Source organism: Rhea pennata, chromosome 10 (assembly GCF_028389875.1).
Source record: "Rhea pennata isolate bPtePen1 chromosome 10, bPtePen1.pri, whole genome shotgun sequence".
In the NCBI taxonomy this organism is placed as follows: domain Eukaryota; kingdom Metazoa; phylum Chordata; class Aves; order Rheiformes; family Rheidae; genus Rhea; species Rhea pennata.
In genome coordinates, this window is record NC_084672.1 from 3617257 (window position 1) to 3642747 (window position 25491).

General features: G+C 38.0%; 1 protein-coding gene across 2 annotated transcripts; it reads right to left on the reverse strand.

The window, feature by feature from the left end:
* Positions 1–33: 33 nt before the first annotated feature.
* Positions 34–23145, reverse strand: CLPX (caseinolytic mitochondrial matrix peptidase chaperone subunit X). Of its 2 annotated transcripts, XM_062583651.1 has the most exons (14): positions 23047–23145; positions 18844–19004; positions 17265–17382; positions 12419–12573; positions 11201–11360; positions 9733–9774; positions 8411–8587; positions 7399–7563; positions 6967–7055; positions 6214–6378; positions 4861–5160; positions 3387–3479; positions 3029–3135; positions 34–1915 (listed from the first exon to the last, which is right to left on the reverse strand). In XM_062583651.1, the coding sequence occupies exons 1-14, from the start codon at positions 23114–23116 to the stop codon at positions 1825–1827; spliced, it is 1893 nt and encodes a 630-aa protein (XP_062439635.1). In that variant the 5' UTR covers positions 23117–23145; the 3' UTR covers positions 34–1824. The 2 variants fall into 2 exon arrangements, with proteins under 2 accessions (XP_062439635.1, XP_062439636.1); XM_062583652.1 differs by lacking the exon at positions 9733–9774.
* Positions 23146–25491: the final 2346 nt, after the last annotated feature.

Sequence of the window (25491 nt, forward strand, 5' to 3'; positions counted from 1 at the left end):
TCAGTGCAAGGAGCGGGCAGGACAGAGAAGCTCTTCGCGGTGTTCACTTCGTTTTATTCAAACAGCAAAAGTGGATCGACGTACAAACGGTAGTTGCACAGGACTTTGTTTTCCTTAAAAACATTTCTTGATTACATAATTCAGAACAACTTTCAAAACTAAGTTGTTTAGGGAAAACGTTAAAGTGTTTTCAATCCATTTTATAAAAGGATTTGCATTGAGGATTTCAGAATTAAGAGCTGTTGTATTTTTCACTCTACAAAAAGGAAAATGAGGATAAGGTTACAGACAGTTCACTAGAGATTCCAGTTTCGAGATGACTGAACTTCTCCTGGGAGGATCCTCAACCCTGACCGCAGCCTTTTCTGAACCATAATGAACGGCTCATTTCACCACAAAATAAATGTGAAATCCTAAGAGAATTATCTGTTAGAGCTGGCTAAAACTGCATGTCACATAATTCTACGTAAGAACACAGGTATTGCATGACTGCTACTTAGAATTTACATGACAAAAATTAACAAAAAAAAACCCCAAGACCAACATATCTGTAGTATCCACTAGACTGAAAAGAACCATAGGAATTTTATTTAAAGAGCTTGAAACGAAACTTTGGGGGAGAGGGAAAGAAAAAGTGAGTAAAACCTAAATCCATGTATCACTGAAGAACATGAAGTTCTAAGTAACAATTTTAATTCCTGAAACTAATAAAAAACATACAGGTCCTTTAGTGTTTTTACAAATACTTTCCTAAAGGATTGAATTTGTTTTTGTGTAAAGCAGAAGAGGGAGGACTGCTTTGCTGTAAGACTAAAAATCAGAGACAAAACCACAAGATGCAATACTAGCATTTAAGCATATAACTTAAAAAAGCACAGTCATGTGAACAGTTACTACTGATTACATCAAAAATATTATACATTTACTTCTTTCATCTCTTACCATTATAAGATAGGTTGGGCAAATACCTGGCACCAAAAAATTGATGCATGATAGTTCCAATACGTTAAAAAAAGTGTACTATATTAGAACATTAACATTTAAAAATTTATGCCAACTTTTCATCAAAACCCACATGGCCTATTGCTTCCTAGAAATCTTCTTTACCCTTCTGGGAAAGTTAGTAGATTACTGACTTCACCTTTTTCCACAGTATTCAAGCTGACCATAAAACACACTCTTAATGGAAAGGTGAACAGAAGGATATATTTGATATTGCATCCAAATTACTGTAACAAACTAGTGTTACATCTTTCCAAAATCGCCCAGCAGTGTTATTAAATGTGTTTGAGTTTTTCAAAATCTAGTTGCAACGGCTTCCTCCCACACCAAACGTAACAAGTCACTCCAGCACCAGTTCGGTTTCAAACACCAGCAGAAGTCTAACACTGACCTGAACATAACCCAAGCGTGAGAGTTGTAAGAGGAGCTAAGAGTTTATTTACCCTCTACTAATTATTAAATTTGTTTTCCCATTTGTAGAGTAACATTATTGTAAAATTAACTATTGGCAGCACCTGCATTGCTGTTTGGTTTTTAGAAAAAGCAATCCAGGTGTTGCTATATTTGCTATATATTTTAATTGAACAAAAGCAATATACAATTTATATTTGAACATTATGCCATTCAAGTCCACACAATGTCCACCAAATAAATCAATGTGATGTTACAGTAAAATACATGATCTAATTTATCTAATATGTTTCCTGATCATGTATCATATTCAAGATAGATCCAAAGCCTTTAGTATCAGACTGTGAAGTCAGATGTAATCTTAAAGAAATAACCAAGTGCGCTTTATGCAGGAGAGCATTCTGACAGTATTTAATTGTTTGCAGCATCTGCTTGCCGAGGCCAGCCGTCTTCCTCAACTCCAGAGTCATATTCTTCTTCAGATGAATCTTTAGGAGGAGCCCTATAATTAAAACAAACTGATCAGACATAGATACAGAAATTGAGAAAAGAACGGAGACAACATCCATAGCTTCTGATAAACAAGCGGCCTGCAAAGTGTCTGGTGAGAAGTGTTCTGACAAGCATGCCATCTGCAAAACCTTCTGAGTTGAAAATGGTGCTACGCAGATTTAAACTACTACCCGTAAGCAGTGTTATTACCGAGAACCAGGAGGCCACTGAATTCAGTTAAGTAAATTTCAAATTTTAAACAAACAGAAGTGCTGGTGCTCTGCAAAATAACTGAAAGCAACTATTAGCATCTTCCACTTCAGCAATCCCCCTTGAGAAACTAAGTGTACTGAAGCAAGCTACACCACAGATATAGGCACATACAAAGTATGTATTTCAGTTAAGGTCACACAAAAACATTCTAACAGACCCGGAAACCATGCCAGAATTCATAAATCCCAGTCCTGTGTCCTTAACCTGACCCAAGCCCTCTCAATCACCTCCTTTGTTTACTCGTTTTTATTATTTTAATCCAGCTTTGTCCGATCCTTTAATGCTCTACCACATCATTAACATAATACGATCTTTACAACGTTAAATCTATTATTTTAACAAATGCTCGAAAAATCAGCTGCAGATGCTTCTTTTTGGTCCTCCATTGCTGTAAGGGCAATGGAAGAGAAAACTGCACAGGCCTGGAGCTTGCCTAAAAAAAAAGAAAATACTTCAAAGTGAGTAGTCACTAGAAGAAAGAAGCAAAGAGAGTTCCACTTCTGAAACTGCAGTATAGTTACATTTACTTCAGCTTTTTACTATTAACATGTCATGCTCATCATTTACTTCTCTGTTTCTACAGGCATATAGACACACACACACAGAGCTTAAGACAACTTCATATGAAAGTTTATTTTGTGATTTCTATTTAAAAACTAAAGCAATACAAACCCAAAGTCTCTAGGAAACAATAGGCTCTAAGTCAATTGTGTATGGTATACAGAGAATCAGATTCTTTCTAGGGCATGTGTATAGTTTTAAATTTAAAATACATGTGCCGATGGCAAACGTCAGAACACCTGTCTAGCTGTATTACTAGTCTGTTCCGATATTGCCATTACAGTTTTACCTAATGTATCCTGGCTCTTTTTTGCCTTCTACAACATCTTTGTCAACTTCCACGCACACGATGTCAGAATTGGGCACTTCAAACATGGGCTCCAACAACAACTTTTCCTACAAAAAAAAAAAAAAAAAAAAAAAGGGAAAAACATTTCTTCTACATAACAGTTATGCTTAGCAAGTGCTTTTCAGAGCTAGACACTGTCTCCTAAGAAACTCAATACCTGTATTTTCAGAAAGAGATTTATTACATCTGTAAAGGAGCCAGAATAAAATGATGATTTGAGTCAAAACTCTCATGATTAGGACCACTTAAGTGAATGTAAGTAGTTTCACTTACTCAGCCTGAGACTATCATTACTTACCATTATAGATCGAAGACCTCTTGCACCAGTTTTTCTGTCAAGGGCCAGTCTAGCTATAGCTTTCAATGCATCTTCGGTTACATTTAATTCACACTACAGAAAGAAAAATTTTAAGTTTATTGAGATATTTTGTTTCTAACTCACAAGTGCTTTGAGTGCAACTGTGCAAACCTTACCTGATACTACTGTACAAATCAACACAAAGGAGAAAAATGACATATAGCAGTGGTTTACTTTTTACTAACCAGAACATTTAACATTTCAGCTACATACGCAAAACTTCAGCTACACTTTGTTTTTCCCTAACGTTACCAGTATTGCCTACGTCATTTAAATGCAACTTCTACAAATACCTCCACAGCACATGAGGTGGCTCTTGATGCCTATTTGGCAAGGTCACTGATGTTTCAGTGAACATTAACACAAAGAGCAATTCAGCAACTTCCAGATAGTTGCTCCCACAAAGACAGCTCTCCAGTTTTTTTGGAGTGGAACAGTGCACATGGAAGGAAATAACTTACTTCCATTGTCTTTTTATATTCCTTTCCTGCAAACATCTCTTGAATCTTTCAAAAGGCCAGCTTTTTTTTTAAATACGTAACATTTAGAATAGATATTGAAAATAAAGAATTCTACATCAAAAAAAAAAAATAGGAAGACGTGTTCAGCCAACTGAGGACCAACTGACGATAAACTGATCCTTCAAACATTAGCTTGTCTTCTGCAATCTTAAAAAGCACTTCAAACACATCATACAGCAACGCTTTTAAAGGAAAGACCAGGATTAACAGGTAAAAGTAGATAAGAGCAAAGGATTGGCTGAACAAAACACATAAGTCTTCCCACCTCCTAACTTTAAATCAGTGAAATCAAGATACCTTTAGAATCTGAAGCTGAAAAAAAAAAAATACTTGCATATCCAGCGGAATAATGGGCATTTTATTCAAACAAATCATTTTCCATCAGAATAAAATTTTTTGGATTAAATAAAAAAGAGACCATATATGAACCAGAAAGCTGATTACAGCATTGGCAAAACACAACAGAACAATTAGATAACGAGAAGAAAATTCTTCTTACACATGTTGAATTTCAAATGATAAACTACCAAACAAGGTTTTGTTCACTTCTCAAGATCCCATCACAAAACCAAATTTTGAGTTCTTACTCTATACCGTATGTATAAACTGCTTATGGAGCAATGGCTTCAGCAAGCAATTAACATGATTTTAGAGCTCATTATCAGGTTAAATTTATCTCCTCTCCTAGCAAGATGTAGGAACAATTATAAAAAAGCAGGGGCAATAATATGAGAGAGTTGGTGCAACTTCTTTTACGAACAGCTTGTTAAGTACAACCAGATTATGTTCTGTAGCCACAGAAGAGACAACATCTTTAGAGTGAGGCAGCTTTAACTATGTATCTATAAGCAAGAATACTGAAAAACTCTCAAATAAAAATGCAAAATCCAAACCTTATCCATGCTGAATAGCGCCTGGTATTGAGGAACGACAGCATTTCGTGGTTCTGTGAGAATTCGTACAAGCGTTTTCTCATCTAGGCTATGCAAAGGAACCACAACAGGCAAACGGCCCACAAACTCAGGAATCATGCCAAATTCAATGAGATCTCTAGCCTCTACGTGACGCAGCAAGCGATCCTTTTCTTCGATGTCTTGATGTGTATTGGATTCTCCACTTATATTAGCAAGATCAGCTGCTGCTGCAGCCCTTCTGCCTTTTCCCAGATTAGATGGTGTCCCAAATCCTAGATACTGCAAAATAAATATTATGCTTAGAGAACATAATTTTAATTTTCTTTATGTAACTAAATCTTCAATATGCATAAAAAAAATTACTATACACAGAATTTTATACACAGACTGATTATCTGTCATTACATATTAATTCAGGCTTAAGAATTTACTTAACAGTAAGATTAAATCCTTTTTTACGTAATCAGCTAGTTTAGCATTTAATTCTCCCAGTAAGGTGTCAACACATCAGCCTAAAGAAAACTACGCTTTTCTTAAAATAAAAGAGCTTAATAACATGTTCTGAGAAATTTATGAAATATACATGAGTACCAGTAATACTAAAAAGACTCTTGAGAAGTGAAGCAAATGCATGTAGGAATGCTTATATGAATAGCAACACACATTATCGTAAACAGTAATTTGGATTTCAGTTGCTTTTTGCTGCTGGAAACAAGGTGCACATTTTGTCAGAAAGATGCAGCAAGTAGCACTCTGTCCTCAAATGTGAATTTATAAAATACTAAGCTGAATGAACTAGCTATCTCTCGAAGATGATAGTTTGAGTGAATGGTGTTAAAAGCTATCCGAGTATCAACAGTAAGTATTTTTCTACTGATACCCAAAGGTTTTCTTCAGATTCATACCTGGTACATTCTAACTGAAAGAAATTCTATTAGCATTGCTAGAACTAAGCGTTTCTCATACACGCTGTTTTTTTAACAACATAGGGTATTACAACAACTTTAAAAGTTACTCATATATGTATAGCAAGTCTTCTGTCAATGGTTTCCAGCTTTTTTGTATTTGTATATGCTAAAAATTTCCCCTTGGAAGCAGAGACTATTGGGAGTTAACCTAAGCCTACTAACAGTAGACTTGCTTTGTGTTACCTTTCTTGGGCTCCTTGAAAGTCATTCGGTAACCTCAAGTTCCATGATAATAGATGGAAAAACCACTGCTCTACAAACAAACTTCATACATTTGTAGATCAAGCAGGGCCTTATCAGCCCATATCATGAAAGGTAACTAAGATGACAAATTTTCAGTTCAAATACAGCCAGATGCACTCACCTTTTCATTTTTCCTCCTGCTGATAATTCTGTCAAGACCATTAAAAGCACCAGAAGCTACAAAAAGGATGTTTGTTGTGTCAACCTGCACTGTTTCTCCACGTAGTTTACGAGAATTCTTTTCTGGAACATTTACTATAGTACCTTCTAGTAATTTTAACAAGCCCTAAGGAGAAATAGAGGAAAGAAACAAGTAATAAAGAATCTAATATGTAGCACCATATAAAAAGGCATGCCAGACTCTGCTTATTTGCACAGAGGTATTTCCATCTTTTTAATTCCTTATGCCTTTATAGTAAATAACAGAAAATTGTCTAAAGAAATCAGTTTTCCATATCACAAAAAAGCAATCATACTCAAGGGCAGACAAAAATCTCAATCTCTAATGTGACTCGTATGCAGATAATCACTATCAAGTATTTTTAAATATCACTGCTAGTAACGAGTTGCTTTGAGGGTTTTGTTTAAATGGAAAATGTTACGTATTCTTGCCTGTATCATATAACTTGCTCTTGGAAAACAGCAAAGACATTTTCAGTTAAAATATTGCTGTGAAGCAGTCTTGAGCCCGTCTTTTTTTTTCTTTGAGTGATGAAAGTAAAGAGGAGAGATGAGGGTTTCAATGGTTAATAATTCAGGAGCTGAAGAACTATGATTCTACACACTGCTGTGCTACTTGATATGTGACAGGATATATGCAGACCTGAGCTAACAGTTTGCTTACAAATTGAAATCATTCCTTGTAAGTACTTACCTGTTGAACACCTTCCCCTCCAACATCCCGTAACTGATGAATACCAGGAACACTGCCAATCTTATCTACTTCATCCAGAAAAACAATTCCTGCAGTTAAAGACAAATTTAAGCAAGATTCTACTTTTTAAGAAAAGTGAAAATTAACACCAGAGAAGAACAGAATTTAAGATAGCTGCAATCTGTTCTGCTTCCATGTTTTTGACTGCAGAAATGTACAATCAGAATATATAAACAAAACTATGGACAATATCAAAAGCTTAGGTGAATTCAAAGCATCTTTCAGCTTTATTGTTTCTAATCTTAAAGTTTAGGTACATGCAACAAGAATGTAAGTTATGGAAACAACCGTGATCTGCAAGTTTAGAGTACTTAGATGAAGTAAACACTGTCGATGAGTGAGCCTCAGGAAACACGTGGTGTCAAAGTTTACCTTGTTGAGCTTTTTCTACATTGTAGTTGGCATCTTGCAGGAGTTTTGCAATGACAGATTCAATGTCTTCACCAACATAGCCAGCTTGAGTCAAGGTAGTACAGTCACAGATAGCAAAAGGTACATCTAGGCATTTAGCTAGAGTCTGAGCCAGCAAGGTTTTACCTGATATAATAAAATTGTACGTTAAAAGTGCCATAAATTTCTTTAGAGCACACAAACCAAGTATTTAGGATCATCAGTACAGTCATTAGTCATTTTAAATTATGCCAGCATGTTCATATACTCCAAAAAGAATATTTTCCATGGGAACCAGTTTTCACAAACAATGCTTTTTATCTTGCCAAGCTGTATGTTCAAATTAGACTAATACTGTACCTGAGGCAGCTTGAAACACACACAGTATCATAAATAAAACATCATAAAATAAATAAAAATCAAAATCCATGTACTTGCATAGACTAAAAGATTAAATAAATCATTAGTCCTTTGCAAACACAGGCTACAGTGCAGAGTCCAACCGTTCTGGCTTTAAAAGTAGGGAGAAACAGAATTCATTTACTATATGTTCTCCCAGAGTCTGCAAAACGCTGTCATTTCAGCACAAACACTCCCACTTCTCATGAACATCCTGAAACATAATTTCTTTCTTAGCCTTCTGTCACTTATCTGTCTCAGAGGTGAAACATCACTTCCTAACCACAGAACCTCAAACTTACCATCTAGAGCTGAAAACTACAAATCCATTTTATTTCAGTTTAGTGAAAATTGTTTCTTTTAGTCAGTCAGTAAACATACGCATATAAAAAGATACCACACAGCCAGACTGCCTTCTTCTCAAGGTCATCTAGTTCAGCTTTTCACCATGACTTGAGATCACAAAATGCTAGCTTGAAATTGGCGTTTTAGCTTAATGTATACCAGTTGATAGCAATCACAAAAGGGAAAATCACTCATTAATGAGCCATTCCAAGAAAATCTCCTAAGCCTATAAAAATATACAGCTGCATACCTGATCCAGTTGGTCCAAGCAGTAGAATATTACTCTTTTCAAGTTTTATATCATCATTAGGCGAATCTAGTACTTCACCTCCCCGCTTTTCCTGAGGTATCTGCTGGTTCATTTGTTGTTGCATCGATGCTCCTAAAGCATTACCGTGTGGACTAATTCCAGCAATCTGCAGCAGTTCTGAAGAGAACAATAAGAGTACTGTTTGAGCACTGACAAGGTCTGCTAATATCTTAAATGCACAATAAAAAATACCTGTTCTTCTGTTTTGTTCTTTGAACGTATAATTGTACCTAAACTATAGAAGTTCACAGAAAAGACTAACAAATTTGGCGCAACTATTACAAAAAACATGAGTTTCACAAAAGCAGGTATTTGAATATTTGAGGAGAATTTCCAATGGTACAATAGTTTATCTAAAATATTCTACTACATTGAAGTAAGTGCTAGAGAAATCTAAGTCCTTACAGAAAATTTGTAATTGAAGTGAGTCATTTATTTTGTGTAATAGATAATGTAAAACACAGTAAACACTACTCATTGATTACTAGGATAAGAAACTAGAACTGACTAATTTTAACAATAAAAAGCCATGCACAAGTCTATTCTTTGGATAGACAAAATTGTCTTAGTTTAGTCATCACAAGTTTCATTTTCGTATGTGGATATGGAGACTGATTTGGCATTTTGTTTGTCTGTTTTTTCCCCCAAAGCATTAGGGTTTTAATAACCTTGCAGGGTAGAAATTTGAAGCTTAAGAAAACTGAGTTGAAGATGCATAACCAGGATTATAAATCGATTTACACTAGACTAAGGAAGCATGTTCAATAGCCATTGGAGTTCTGGAGGACTAAAAATAAACATGACTGTCATCCAGAAAAAAAACGGCCTTCTGAGGTTCAAGGTGACAGTACCTTTTTAAGAGTACATATGCAGCATAGAAAACAGTTACACAACTTTAACTTTACATCTATCTCACATCACATTTTATATGTCGTTACTAATAAAATCACACCTCAGATTTAAGCAAAAGAAGTTTCAACTTTCACTTGTTTTCTCAAGGATAATTCTAAGGACAGATAGTTATTTAACCTGCAATTTTATACGAGATATCTTTACATTTTACCTGCCTTCCATCTAGAACTAGAGTCAAATCCTAGTAACTTCAGTTAAAGTACCTTCAATGCTACTATGTTTATTAACAGAAGCAAAACAAATGGGATTTTACCTGATATTTCTAACTAGCAGTCACTGAAACACTGTTCTACATTAACATCAAAAGAGTAGATATTGCAGAGGAGGACATGAGGAGAGAGTTCACTTACTTGTAAATCTGTACTCATCCTCCCGTCTTCTGATTTCTAATTCTAAGAGAGAGGATGAAAACAGAAATAAGGAAATAAAAGTTTACAAATGCTCCACCTCTTGCCCTCTTCTGAATACATTTCATCACTGTATAACGAATGTATTTCTCACAAGAAATGCCCACATGAATGAGTTCTTATTGCTGTCAAATCTAACCCAAATCCCAACTTGCATGCTTTTAAAATTACAGTATGCTTTCTACTACTTATAATAGTAACAGATTATTATCTCTTATTAGATTTTAAATCTTAAAAGCACTTACAGAAGAAAAAACACACTTTAATGCAACTTAGTTTAAAAAAAGACTTCCTTAAACTTGCATTGGTGTACTCTGTTAAACATAAATGGTTAAGATTTTGCATCTCGCAAAGTATTATCAGTTATAAATATCACTATCAGTTCCTCTGGCTAGGCACTGCTTTATCTTTCTGTAGAGAATCAGCACTATCCCTGTGCCAGGTATACAACTGCTCTCCTATCATTACCAGAACAGTGCTACTAATATTTCCTCCCTTCCCTCCTTAAAATACTTTTAATGCAAATTTAAAAACAAACAGTAATTGTTTACTTAGCACACTATTTATTGCAAGATAGAATAAAACTGAATCAGAGATGATAACTATAGCTATGTTGATCTAATTTATTTTTAGAAGTAGGATTAAGTTATTCAGTAGCAGAAGTATTGCCAAGAGCAACTCCATCAACACCTGCTAGATATTGAACAATACCATGGTGACCAACAGATGCTGCCACGGGGAGCAAGTGAGGTTAGAAAGCTCATTCACCAAGTTCACTATGCAAAATATTACCTTAATGATCTGCACTGCTACTTGCAGATTAAGCAGCAGATTTACTGTTAAGCAGTAAAGGGGATTAGAAAAAAAAATTTAAGAGGCTCAGTTTACAAAGTAAAATATCTGATAATGTGTACCAGTAAAAATGCTAATCATTTATGAAGTTAGACAATACCCACGACATCATAAAAATTCTAGATTAGAAATAAATCATGGAAGTTTACATACAGTGAAATTAAAAAGAATTTCTTTTTAATTATCTGCACTGCAGAACATTTGATGTTAAAAGTTCTGAAGGTTTACTTACTCCCTCGTGTAATATATACACTTAATACCACTTCACTGAGTTTGGACAGTGGAAACAGATTGGTCCATTTCTGAGCTTTCATACACTATTAACGCAATAGGCTTGCCTCTACGCTAAGTTTTGAAAATGTTGTTTTTTACCTAATTATGTTCAGGTCTATCAGTGGTCATTTTACAAGACTGCAACAATTCTATTCGTTTGGGAAGCGATAACGAACAAAAACTAAATGTATACAGACAACTATTATTATTAGAGGACCAAAAATATAAGTTAGTGGCCAGAAATCGTAAATTTTATTTAACAAGAAGGACATAACATTATACAAACCTCTTGGTGTCAAAGAAGTCTGCTTTTCAACTTCTGCTTGCTGTCTCAGGTTAGCTGGGATATTATTATAGATTCTTTTATAATGATTGTACACAGCAACTGAAAGCACCTTCTTGGCAAAACACTGACCAACAACATATTTGTCGAGGTAGTTATAAATCTGAAAAATAATTAAATCTTAAAACCATTTCTGTAACACCTGTGCACAAAAAAAATAATATAGTGCAAAGAGACTTTATGGTCACTCAAAAAAAAAATCAAACTAAATTTGAGTTATCTTTTTTTAAACAGGTTTCATAACATACCCTCTGAAATTTTCGTAAGTAATCAAAGTTGAACCCAGTGATTTTGGGATATATTACACATGGAACAAATGAAAGCTCTAACCACCAAAGCTGGTCTAAATAGTCTGACTCATTATTTTGGTCTCTGATATAACTTGATGAATGTAACAGAGTTAACAACTAAAAAACCCAACATTTAAAAAACAAAACAGATTAACACTGATTAATTAACACTGACAAATTTACAAAGGAAATAAGACAAAGTCACATCATGTCTGCTAGTTCTCCCCTACTAATATTTGACCCTGTTGTCAGTTTCATTCAAATTTGTAAAAGGAACAGAAGTTTCAAATATATTTAAATTCTTACAAAAAGCTCACCAAGGAGCCACATATAGCTTCAGAAGCCAGTTCAGCCCACTAAGAACTGAGAGAAATGGTGAGGTCTCTCTCCACTCAGGAAACAGAAACCAAATGACTGGTCAGTGTGAATGCAGCAGTAGCCAGGTCACAGCCACAGGCATGTTGACTAGCTACGGTTCTAACCCAGAAACAGGCCCAACAAAAAGTAGTGGAGCTACAAGAAGCAGCTGGTAATATTACGGTGCAGAATACGAGACCACAGTTGGAAGTAAAGGTGCTGTGGTTGGTGATGGCTGAATTAAGTCTCAGGGTTAAAAAGAGAAAATGAAAGTCACAAGACAGAGGAAAACAAGCCTAACTACTTTTATCCATTGGTGGTGGATTTTGTTTTCTTTTATCAGTATTCTGCTGTGTCACATAGCACTCACTCACCGGTTTAATCTTCAACTAATCATCCTTGTTGTTTCTTGCTCTGTCACAGCACACCATTACACACTTGATACAGGTTAAAAAGTAAAGCATTCAATCACGCTTTGAACAAGAGAACATTAGGGTGGAATTAAGAGTTGTACCTTTTTCGGTGGAGGTGGTGGCTTCTGCTGGAATGCCAATTTCACAGCTTCTGCTGCTGACTCGGGCTCTTTAATGATGCTCTTTTTTGTGTCAGCCTCTGACAGTACAACAAAAAAATGGTGACACTTCTCACACTTCACAAAACGGGTGGAAGCTGCAGAAGCAGTAGAAAAAAAGTGGTAAGAGAAACTACTTGAGCAATACTCATTCAACTGCCTCAGCTTGTAATACACAGGACATTAAAACACCTGTAAAACACTGTATTTACACAGCACTTTCACTTTGTTCACATTACAAGCTTAAAAAGCAATTAATGGACTATGAAATTTCACATAAAAGGAATGCAATTTACCCAAAAAGTCACAATGCATAGCAGCAAACAAATAAACAATTGGAAAGCAAAAAATCTACTTCCTAGGTTTCAATAGTACTACACTTGGAAGAGGAAATTCTGCGTCTTGGAGTGATGCAAGATTAATGGGAGCTTTCAACTCAGCAGGAAAGGAAAAGTTCCCAACTCTCAAACTAGCAGGCAAAAAACTTTTGGTCAGGGACAGTCTACTCAATAGTGTGAGGAAGTAATCTAAATGTCAAAGATGACATATGGCAGGCTCAGGAAAAGACAGCCAGAGCAGCTTTTGGTTTCTGCATCCTACCGGCTGTATAACGCTCTGCAGCATGCCTGAGCCAGTCCTCTAAGCCCAGGACACAGAGTGCTGTGCGTTCACATAAAGTGCTCATCCTGACACAGAGTAAAGAGGCAGCTCTGGTATGCAACAGAGGATCAGGACTTCGATATTTTGTAAGATTTTTTGCTTATTTCTTTTTAAATGTCAAGAACAGAATAAATTTCCTTCAAAATCCAGACACTCCTAATGCAGACTTTACAGATCATTTCTCTCTCTCTCTCTCTCTCTCTTTCTATATATATATATATATGGAAAGGTTGGTTCTGAAAACCTGCAAACTAGAACTTTTGCTTACTATTTTTTTGCAAAAGCTGAGATGAAATAATCTAGAATAGATGATATATAAAAAACTGAATTTATAATCCAAAATAGATACTTGGTTTGTCTCAATACTGCACTGTGCTCTATTAAGTTCAATAGAAGTGTAACATGACTGATTTAAAATAACTGCTTCATATTAAAATGGCCACATGAGAAACAAAGATCAAAGCTTCTGAACTCCAAAAAGTTTTTGGAAAGTGGATTGCACAATCTAGTACCAGCCATTTTTAATAACGGCCTCGCAATAAACAAGCTGCTTATTTATAACTTGTTCTTGCCTCCCATAAAGCTGGCATCAGCAAAACTTGTTTTACTACTAAACACACCTTACGACTGAATAAATAAAACCAGCAGATTATTAAAATAGCGTAGCACATAATACTGTGACCATCACAGTCTTATTAACTCCCCGCTCCAAAGAAAATTTGCAGAGTAGCTGGAAAGCTCTCTCTGCCAACAGTGCAAAACACTGATACATGACTGATGGGAATGCAATGGAGACTCACTTGCATGCACTCTTTTTATAAGACTATTATCTCATACCACCACTATAGGAAAAATTCACTCCTGATACTCATTCAAAACACTTCTGATATTCTTAATGACTACAGTGCCATGGTGTTGTTATCTTTCCTTACACAAGGCTAATATTCAGCTTTAGTAGGATGGAATAGCCATGAGTATACTTGCCCCCTTTACAGGTCCATAGGAATGGTGGGGAAGAAAACAAAAAAAGAAAATAAAAGAAAAGAAAGAGCAGGCTAAGAGACTACCATCGTACATTTTAAAAATATCTTTCATTAAAAAAAGAATCATTGCGCAGTGTGCTTCACTTTCATCAATTACCCCAAACAGGACACAGGAAGGTTATCAGAGCTCTTCCTGATTTTCAGCAAGACCAACTGGGTCCATGGTTACAGAGTAACTTTGATGTACAGGGGCACCCCAAGGATGGGGACTGGAACAGTTAGCAAACTGCAGCTGTGAAACTGGCCAGTCTCCATTGTCTACGCAGCATTCTGGAAACAAACAGCAATATGAGTTTTCAGAACTTCAACTGCTGCAGAAATTTTGAGGAGTTTGTTCTGAACTGTAAGGAAAAAAATTTTAAAAAGAAAATATCAAATTTTAAGCAACTTCTTATTCTTAAATACTGGAGTGGTTTTTATATGATGTGTTAACAAGCATATAAAAGTCTAGGAAATAGCCTTCATGTCAAATTACCTCACTGTCATTAAGATACCTGCAAATATTCATGATGTGGCAAAAAGCAAATCAAGCATTGGCTTTGATTCAGGCATGTAGTACCTCAGCACGCCAGAGGCTGCATTTGCAAAATGATTTCTGAAATCCATACAAGCTGATCTTGTCAGAGAGAAATGCTGGATTCATACAATGCGTACAGGAAGCCAGAACAATAGGAGGATTAATCTCAAAAATACTTGTAAGGTTCAGATAATGGACTGTCTTCACACTGCTACAAGGTAAAATGACATCAAAGAGAAAAAGCAGGGAAGCCACTAACCTACCAAGTGCAGACAGTAGCAGGGTAAGTCTTGCTTTGGATAATGTCAGCTAATGGAATCAGTGGAAGGCAGTAAGAAGAGTGTCACACTAAGACTTACGGTAACAACACTTGCTCTTTTGCAATCAGGTTTAAAGCTATTAGATCTCACTTCACATTATGAGAAATGTTATCAGAAATCTTATTTCACTGATCACAAAACTCCCTTTATATTGTTTTGGATTGTGAGGGTATACAAGCACAGCTTAGAAAATGCATGAAAGTAAAATCTCTTAAAGTCTGTCATGTTCTTCCTTAGTTGTTAATTACTGAAAAAATATAGCTAAACAAATAATTGTGCAGGTTTGGCAAATGCATAATGAAGTCCTATTAAAATTGAACTCAACGAGATAACCAGTCTGTCACACTAGCACTCAATGGCAAATTGCAAATTCATTGACTAATGAATTTGGCTTTTATTCAGTATTTTATCTCCCTAGGCCTCTCGAGTGAAAAAAATCTGATGTTTAAGAACAGAAACAAATGCTATGTTAATGATTTTCTTTGGCTTTAGATACGTAATTAAGGCTCTGTAGGTCTGTAATTCAAACCAGAGTTGAATGAATGAATTCTTTTATCTAACTAAGCAACACCAAAAGCTTATCTGAAAATCAAGTTGCGGCATGCTAATACAACCAGAAACTCTCTCCTTTTGAGACAAAACTGAACAAATATTTTCTTAGGATTTTTTAGTTGTTGTTTTTTAAAGAGAATTAGCACTTAGCTCTATTGCTTCCCAGCTACTTTAGGTTCTACAGTTTGGCTGGGAAGCAGTATACTCAACAGACTAAATTAGAAAAATGCATCCAGAGAAAAATCGACTGTGACCAACAGGAATTTCTGAGAAATCAGAGCAACTACAGTATTTATTTTCAATTTTTTTAAGCTATTAGTAAGTCTAACTGTTCTGTTCTCAAAATGAAGCTGGTCTACAAAATTATCTGGTGTCAATCTGAATGGTTTATACTAGCAACAGACTTTCTAGAGGCTCCCATCTCAAAGTCTCAGAGGGGAAGGTGCAACGATGAGAAAAGTAGGAATATGCAAAGCAGACCTCCTCACATTTTGACTTTCAAGCTTCTGCCAAACTTGACCACTTTCAACACTGTTTTTACAGGGAAGAAGTGGATTTCCAGTTCCAAGCTGTTTACAACAGCTGCATCATTCTAATGCCATGATTCAAGTGTGATTTTTGAATTTGAGATTGCATGTACCAGTCACATTTTCTTCTATAATGTTCATATAAAGTAGTCTTACATGAAATAGTGCCAGATTTTTCAGAAATGCTTGTTGATTATAGTTTCAAATAAATGAATGGCTTAGTATTTCTGGAAAAAAAAATCATAGCTATAGTAGACTGATCCTTGTAACTAACCTAAGACAATACTGTAACAACAATATATTTATGATTCATGATGCTTGGATCATTTTAATTCCATAGTACCACTTTTCTGACACTTATTAAAAACTAATGCACATCTACTCATTATTTTCACCATCTGTGATACTAACGACTGTTAGATGAGCTTATGCTGACCTTGGCTTAAGCTCCTTAACACACAGGTCTGACTATGCCTTGATACTTCCTCTTTGAGCCCCATCAACTGATAATGGGTACTTGCTTTCTGACAACTATTTTCTAGGCTAATCTCATTAGCACTGAAATAAGAAAAATGTATTCAAGTCTGGTAGAATTGAAAGCATAACTGGCATTAATTTGGACTATACTTCAAAGAAGGCTGTTATTACTCCAGACATCAGGCATCTGAGAAAATCCAAAAAGGTAAGTTATATTTGCATTTTCTGCTTCCTACTTTGAATGTACCATAGATCCCATTTTGTCATAAAAGATGATTGTAGTAAGCCATCTGCAATAGACTAACCCCTCTGCTGAAAAAGCACTTTACTACAGGCAGGATTAGAGTTTTACTATTTAGTAAGCAAAGGACAGACATTACAAATACATAAAACAGACAGGAAGAAGCATCAGTAGTTGAAGCGGTATTGTTTGCTTGAACACTTTTTACACTACATAAAATGTAACAGCTATTACAAAACTTCACATTCACAAACTACACAAATACATCAGCAAAGATAATATATGCTTATATTAATTTGGCCAAATGAAACAATTAAATTCTTTACATTCTGTAATTATTTCAAGTTGTAAACAAACTAAAACTTGCTATCCAAACTACCATAGGTCACAAACATCTTTAATATTTATAAGAAGAAATAATTCATAAAAAAAAAAAAAAAAAAACCACTTACAAACGAAGGTCTCCACATGTGTGCACAAGTCACCACACTTTGGGCAGCGCAGCTGGTTTCCTCCTTTCCCAGAGCTTCCAGAGCTTGACTTTTTACTACCTCCCTCACTGACAGACTTCTAAAAAAAATTTCCAGATAATTAGCTCCAAAGAATGGAGCTGTTAAATCAGGCATTTAGCAATGTGCTTATGGAACTGAGTAATGTGAATACTGTAATAGCTGAAAAACTAAGTAAGTATTGTCAGGATTTCTGAAAGGCTTTGAAAGTCTATAAGCATACAGTATGAACATTCTTAAACGTAACATATCTGCATTTCCTGAATCTACCAATTTTGGATGCCTACTGAAGAGGCTATTAACTACATATCCCATATCTACATTAAAACCATTTTCCTGACACTAGAACAATAATGAGCTAAGCTATGCTAAGAATGTTTCACTAACATAGTTCATTCTAACTCCAGAGGAAAAACAAAACAAAACAAAACATACTTATAACAGTAATTTCACTATTGCAACTGTGTTCATTTTAAAGGTTTCTGAAGCCACAACTCTTCTTATGTCCTTGACAGATGCAGCTATGCTGGCAGATGGCTGTAGGGAAGACACGGCCAATAAAAAAAAAGTATCTCAAAAATTGCTTGGAAATTTTCCATTTTGATTTTTAAGGCACAATTCCACAGAGCCCTACTTGCCTTTTTCCTTCTTATTATGTCTACTGCTTGAAGGTTAACATTTTTAAAATCTATGTCCTTTCTATGCCTTCATACTTTCACTAGTAATAAGAGTTACTACATATAAGAACAAAGATCTCTTCCTTTCTTAAAAAGCTTTCATAAGAAGACTCCTAAATTACAAGCATCAGAATGTGGATCGAATAGTTTATAATACAGAGCTGTCCGTTTCTGTTTCTCTGCAATACGTGCATTACTTCATAGGATATGTACTCTTCATTTCCCTTTTTTCTTTTTTTTTTTTTTTTAACCACCACCACTTTGCTTTCTCATTCATTTCTCCCTGCAAACTTCTCCAAAAAAAAAAATAGAATTCTTAGTCTTCTGTGTTTATTATTATTTTAAAATAAGTTTTCTCTGCATGTTCAGAGAAGACGTGTGTCAACTGGCTAGTCCCTTAGATCTCAAAACATGCCACACTAAGGCAAAGTTATCAAAGTACCCTCTGAACTCTCAAAATCTTATTTGCTGACTAAGAAACAGTTTTATCCTCAGGTAATCATTTATCTGAAGAAGCTGTTCATTAACTATAACTACAGAAATAGACTGGGATGAAAACAGATTAAAATTTACTAACAAAAGTAAAACTAGTCTCCTCACAGAGTTGTCCTCCTTTGATACAACTGCGAAGTCAATGCTTGAAAACAATCATTTAAAAATGTATTTACTATAAAAAACCCACTTGGGATAACCTACAGTCACTTTTGGAAAAGAACAGTTGAAGGATCAGAAGAGTTAAAATTAGCAAAAATTCCAAGAAGATTTTAATTTAAAGCAAGTACAAATTACTAAAGACATTTAAGAAATGTTAAAAACTACTGAAAATGATAATGCACAGAGCTTACCTTGCTTCCATCTCCAGAACCATCCTTGCCTGCACCATCCTTTGAAGCAAAATATGCTGGTGTTTCTGAAAAGTTTCTAAGAGGAATTCTTCTCAGGGAACAACTTTCAAAAGTCCCAAGTTTTCCTAAAACAGGGATGCGTGTACGACCACAAGTAATACCTAAGAACAAAATAAATCCTTAAAAGTTATGGGATATACGTTTTCCTTTCCACTCACCATACACATCCACTGAATAAAAAGTTAAAATAAGAAAATAAAAGGCTAATTACATGAACCAATACATTGCAACGGGAGTTTTGCTGATACAATAGTCAAATAATGGAACTACCTTGTTAGCATCCAACTACGATATACACATTCAAAATATAGTCTGAAGCAAAAGGCAACTCCAATATACTATTTCACATTCTTTCATCCAATTCTTTAGAAACATTGCTGAAATGAAAACAGTGTTTTCCACAGGTGTTATCCATTCAAAACATAATATATATGTATATATTACACAGGCAATTTTGGATGTGCTGATTAATAATATTCTAATAATATTCTGATGGCACCAAGTTCCAGAATTGATTTAGATTAAATGAAAATCAAAGGTTTCAGCAACAAAAATTGAACTTCTGGACAACCAAATTTCAGTTATTCAAAAATAAATCCACTTCACTACCTTAATGTTTATTGCATTAAAAATGGCATGGATAACCCACAAATGACCCAGAAGTATCCCATGCCTTCAAACTTCAGCCAATTTGGAGTTCCACTGCATCACAAAACAAGCCACATCCCTGTCACGAAATGGATCTTAAGAACAATAAAAACAATCAACCTCTAGCATGTATTTTGGAATTTAAAAAGAAAGACCTTTGAAGTGTCTCCTTATTATAGACAAATTACCATAATAGTGTCTCAGACACCATGGACCACATATCTCGATTTGGATTACTTAGCACATGCTGACCCTTTATAGTCAGATTAATTAATTTAACACAATCTTAATTTTGTTGAAATAGCTTATCTCCAACATGAAAAAACCTCACTAAGGACCTGAATAATCCTTTCCTCCATTTGCAACAACTTGCAAGGCTGTATTTCCTGACTAGGCATGATGCAAATCAACCTTTATACCTATCATGCCCATGACTGTAGGATCTTTCAACACACACACAAAATTTGGAATTAGGATCTTAAAACTCTTCTATTTAAACTAGGCAATTTCTCTATTTATGTGGTAAGAATTCTGGGACAGCTATCCATGGGAAAAGCTACATAGTAACAACTATAATTACAAGCCTAATGCTAATTCATGCTTTTTACTCTATTAAATGGGGAGGGGAGGGTTATACAGAAGATGAAAAAGTTTTCTAAAGTAAAATAAAATAAAATCTATATGAATGGCAAGAGCACTGCAGTCTATTTGCTCTGAGAGAGGTAGAATGACCAGAACTCACTCCTCATTACATTAATTTAACTCAGTTCATCATTTATTACACATTATCAATTCTGACTTACTTTCAAATTCAACTTATTTCACCACAATAAAACGTACACGCAACTTTGTTACCCAAATAATCTGAAAGCTGAGTATCAAAACAATTCTCCAACAATCAGCCAAGCTAGTACTCTTTAATGTTATTTTTATTTAAACTATGTTTGGAAGAGGTGTTTTACAAATAATTTAAATAACATAACCAAAACACTTTTGAATTACGACTAAGGCCTGGAATCTTAACCAAAAGGGGGAGACTTAAAGTTCACCTCTATCATACTGTATTATATTACCATAATGCAGGAACAGAAAAATATAGAAGAAAAGCATTAAGGACAAGCCTAAATTCACAGAGAAAACTTCTGTAGCCCTCACAAGGTTACAACCAAGAATACTGACTCAAACAGAATTTGTTTCATGAACTTACATACTATTTAAGATATTTGGACTTAAAGGTGATTTTGAGATACTTTTGGTAGTAAAATTACAATTCATTAAAATTATAATAGTGTTGCTTCCGTCTGTAAAACACTGAAGGAGAACTAAATATTTGCCAAGTATCACTGCAACACAAAAAACAACCCTTAGACTACTCAAGATAAAAAACATCAAGCACTAAGTTGACAAGTGCCACGTTACAAACTATGCCAATTTACCGGCCAGAATCAGCAAAGCTGTGGGACTAGTTTTGGTGTTAGCAGCAGATGCTGGCCAGCCCACTGTTGGCCTGGTAGAACAAACATACTATTAAAAAAGTAATTTCAGTAGGATAACTTTCTTTAAATATATACATATTACACACTTCTCTTTTTCCTCACAAGAGTGAGAGTTGGTCAGCCATTAGGGTACAATACTAAACTCACCTTGCCAGTCACACTGAATACTGAAGGCTGTAAATAGGCTAAATAGGAAAATAGTATTACTGTTATATCACCTTGATGAACAGAGATAAAGCTTTCCATGTTTAGCCCATCTACAGGTCTGAATGATACTTTTGACAAAATATCATTGTATAATCAAATAATGAAATAGGAATAAAGCTACCACAACTACTTACTTATAAATACCAGCAAGCACAGAGACAAGTTCTCAGAACCAATCAACATTCCAGTCCAACGCTTAGCATTTTCCACAGATACTCTGATAAACATTCAAACATGCACCAGCTGGCTGGCACAGCAATACTCTCTCAGATATACTAGGGACAGTTAGGTCTTGTTTTTTTTAAACTGAAAGCATTTTTTTCTAAAACAGAAACAAATGAAACCACTGTATCTAAAAAGCACGTACCAAACGTAAGACTACTGACAGCAACAAGGGCATCTATCTAGGGTGTTCAAATTAGCAGATTATGAAATAGTAAATGATTCCTTTACACTTTAGTTCATAGATGAATATCAGAATAAATACCAACTTCTGGGCCAAAGTGCCCAAACATTTTGGAACAACCCAATTTTTGGAACTACCTAAGGTACAGAGATGGAGACTGACAACAGAATTCTCATCTCTGTCCCGAAAAGCACTCAATCTACCAATCTACTAGACCAATCCATACACCCTGAATACCCTCAAGTTTGTACCAACTACCATCAGCCCCCAAGTAATCCAAATTTCGCTACCTCGCTACCAGGCACAAGAGATAATCAGTTACAACTATCAAAATAAGATTTATATATATGTGTATGTATATATATATACATATATAAAGTCGATGCATAAATAATTTTACTACTTCATATTTTTTTAGTCTCATTTGTCCTTTTACATATCCGTTTTGACCACAGAAACATATTGATTCTGTTACCTTTAAACAGTAACAATCCTGAAGTAAATTCGGAATGTTATCTGTTCTAAAGTTTATTGTTTCAGGGGTTTGCAGGAGGCCCCTCAGGCTGGAGTTGGAAGTACTGGCTTAACCCTTTCAGCACAGGTCATGCTAGAGATGTGGCTACAGGCTCAACTGCAGCAAGTTAACTTACCTCACGAAAATAAACAGTCTTCTCTGACTCATTCGGCTATGGCTGAGGGTATCATTTTTCAAAAAACTTGCTGCAAACGCGGCAACAGTACAGATTTTCAGCACAATTTGGGGGTTGCTTGCCTTTCAGTAAAAGCAGCATAGAGTATCTCGTTCTCACGACGGGCGAGATCGTGAACAGATGCAAAACCAGTAAAAAGTGGCACGCACCCTTCACTTCAGCCGCCAGTAACTGCTTTGCTTAGCGTCACTTTCCTAATAACTCGGAAACAACTCCTTTTCGCTAACTGAGCGCAAGCCTTCATGAGAAAGGCTCCAAGCTGCAAGGAGCACCGGATTTTTTCACTCATCGCTTAACAAACCTCACTTAAAGGCACAAGCAGCATTGCGCAATCAGCGCGGAGAGCCGCTCCCGCTCAGCTAAACCCTGTTTTTCACCTCACCCTTCGCAAAAAGACGCTGCGGCGAACGCCCGTTTCGTGAAACTCCCCGAGCCCCAGCCCCCCGCCGCCCCGCGGCGGCCGCGGCCCTCCCCCGGCACCGTTCCGCCACCTGACACCGGGGAAGTAAAAATAAAAGCGGGGGAGGGGGGAGAGCGGCGCGGCGCCGGGGCTGCCAGGCAGCGCTCCCGCCGCGGGCGCGGGCCTCTCCCCTCAGGGAGGCGGCGGGGAGGCGACACCCCCCCCCCTCCCCCACCCCCCGGCCAACGGCCGCGGGCCCGCGCGGAGGGCGGTTACCTCTGCGCGCGGAGGGCAGCGTCGAGCCCAGGAGGCGCGCGGCGGCGGCGCAGCTGTGGCAGGCGGCCATGGTGCGGCCGCGGGCCCGGCGCGGCCCGCTTCCCGCCCCCCCCCCAGCCTCCCCCCCCAAAGCCCCGCGCCACCGACTAGGCCTCGGTGGCGGCGGCGGCGGCACTGCGCGCGCGCCCCCGCCGTAAACAGCCCCCCCCCCCGCCGCCCTCTTCCCTTCGCCGCGCCCGCTGGCGTCACCGCGCCTCTCCCCACCCCTCACCGACTACCGCTCCCAGCAGGCAGCGCGCGCGCCGCCTCGCCCGCCGCCGCACCGGTTGCCGCGCGCTGCCTGCTGGGAGATGCAGTCCCGTGGGGGGTTAGGCGGCACTGAGCATGCGCCCGCAATGCACCACGGGATGTGTAGTCCAGGCAGCGTGGCGGCCCGGCGCGCTCTCCCTGCGCGCACGCGAACCTCGCGCGATTCCTGCGCCGAGTCCCCGAGCGCTTCCAGTTCTCAGATTCTTATCTTCCTTCCCAGCATCTGCTACGTGCGCTTATTTTCACACAGCGTATGGCCTCGGACTCCCAGACAGGAGAACAGGAAGCCCACGCTCCGGCCCCTGTTAATTCATAAAGTGCTCATGGAGCGGCGCGACTCATCAGGAGGAAAAAATTAATCGGAGACCGCAGCCAGCGCCTGCACTCAGCGCTCAGCTCTCGCCCTGCGCTGCTCCAGTGAAACGTTCAAAGCTAAGGCCGATTCCACCGAGCGCTGGTGCAACCAGCGCCTACAGCAGTAGGATTTGGGAGGCGCAAACCCCGGTGTAAACTCAGCGGGGACTGAACGGACATCTGATGGGAGAGGAGCTTTGGAAACGTGAAACAATTACGATTTGCTTCCAGGTTCTAAACACAAGGTAATGCGTGGGAAATATTTCCCATCAATCTCTGAAATAATAAGTAAGTCTTTCATAATCAGCAAACTGAGACAGCAGCTGGAAACACTACACAAATTAAAACAACTTTGGGAGAGAGATGAAAATAATGCCTTCTATCATGGGGTGATCTCCAGTCAGATCAGAGATCACAAACGTGTAGAAGCCAAGCAATCAAATGCATCCTTTAGCTATACCTCAGGGAGAGTGCACTGACAGGCATCCATGAGTGTGTTTCCTTCTTTTCACGCTCCTTCAGCTTTCATCTGTCACATACCAATGAAGTGCAGCTAACTGACCCCAGCTGCCCTTTTGGGTAACCTCTCAGAGATGAGAATGCATGACCTGATGCTCTCATCTACTAACCTGAGCTGCCATACGATGAATACCATCAGGCCACGTTAACAGCAGGGATTCCACTCTGTACTGCTTGCCTGCATAAAATATGAATATTGAATGCTATTTTTAATTTCTGCCGAAGTCTGGATGGATTTTAATCCTTGTAAAATACAGGTTAAACAGCACCACCAGCAGCCAGCACCACTTACAGCCAGGCAGCTGCCAATTCAACATTAATCTGTATTAAATCCACCACTCTGAATCCTTTCAGGAGCTTTCTTTGAGAGAGTCAGACAGGAATAGCAGGTTGGATTCAAGGATGTACTGAAAGGTATTGATGAACATTGTTTGGCTTACAATCACGAATTATGAAAGGCTGGAGAGAACAGCAGCATCGTCTTGGACAGATGTTGTTTGCACGCTGCTGTGAACAAAGGTTTGTTATCTGCTGCCTCGTGCGTTCGGGTCACTAACCACACCAGGCCGGGGACCTCAGCCAGCGCCTCTGATCAGCCTCTCAAACTGCAACGGCGTGCTGAAAACGAAACAGTAACATGCTACTGATGAAACACGATGCAAATTGGCAGTTTCCTCGGATGAAGCTGCAAAAGTCTTTTTTTAGGCCATCGCACCACCCGACGTAACGCACGCCACTCAGCTTACTGAATTATTTGAGCCCCGAGACCTTTGCTGCTGAAGCTAAAGCACCCCCTCGCGCCGGAGCGCCAGGGCTTCAGCAGCAGGCGTCAGAGCTGCTCCCCACGATATTTCTAGCTGACCCAAACATCCCGATTTTGTATCAGAGGAGAAAGCACCACGTAACAACAGGAGCAGGGAGGCGGGTAAAACGTACGATGTTAAAATAAGACCATTAGTTGAAAACAGGCCTTTTCGCTCACCGGTGCTTTTAATTACACCCGTAGGATTTCTCGCGCTCACCCAAAATGAGATAAAACGCCCTCCACCGGAGGGGGGCCGGCTACGGCCGCGCGGCGTGGGCAGCCGCCACCGTGGCGCCTCCCACGGGCCGCTTCCCGGCCGCGCGCCCACGTGACTTCCCATCCTGCCTCGGTAGCAATGGCGCCGCGGCCCGCTCCCTTCGCCTCGGTAGCTATGGCGGCCGGCTGCCTTCCGCCCCGCCCGCCTGCCGCCGTCACGTGGCCGGCGCGTGCGCAGCACC

Excerpts from the sequence above, each read along its gene's own strand:
- CLPX (XM_062583651.1), bottom strand. The coding sequence starts at position 23,116 with ATGGCCGCCTGCCACAGCTGCGCCGCCGCCGCGCGCCTCCTGGGCTCG. Across the intron at positions 17,383-18,843 it reads GTTCTGGAGATGGAAGCAAG|AAGTCTGTCAGTGAGGGAGG; the intron begins GTAAGCTCTGTG and ends AATTTTTTTTAG. Across the intron at positions 3,480-4,860 it reads CGCTATTCAGCATGGATAAG|TGTGAATTAAATGTAACCGA; the intron begins GTTTGGATTTTG and ends TTCTTTCTGTAG.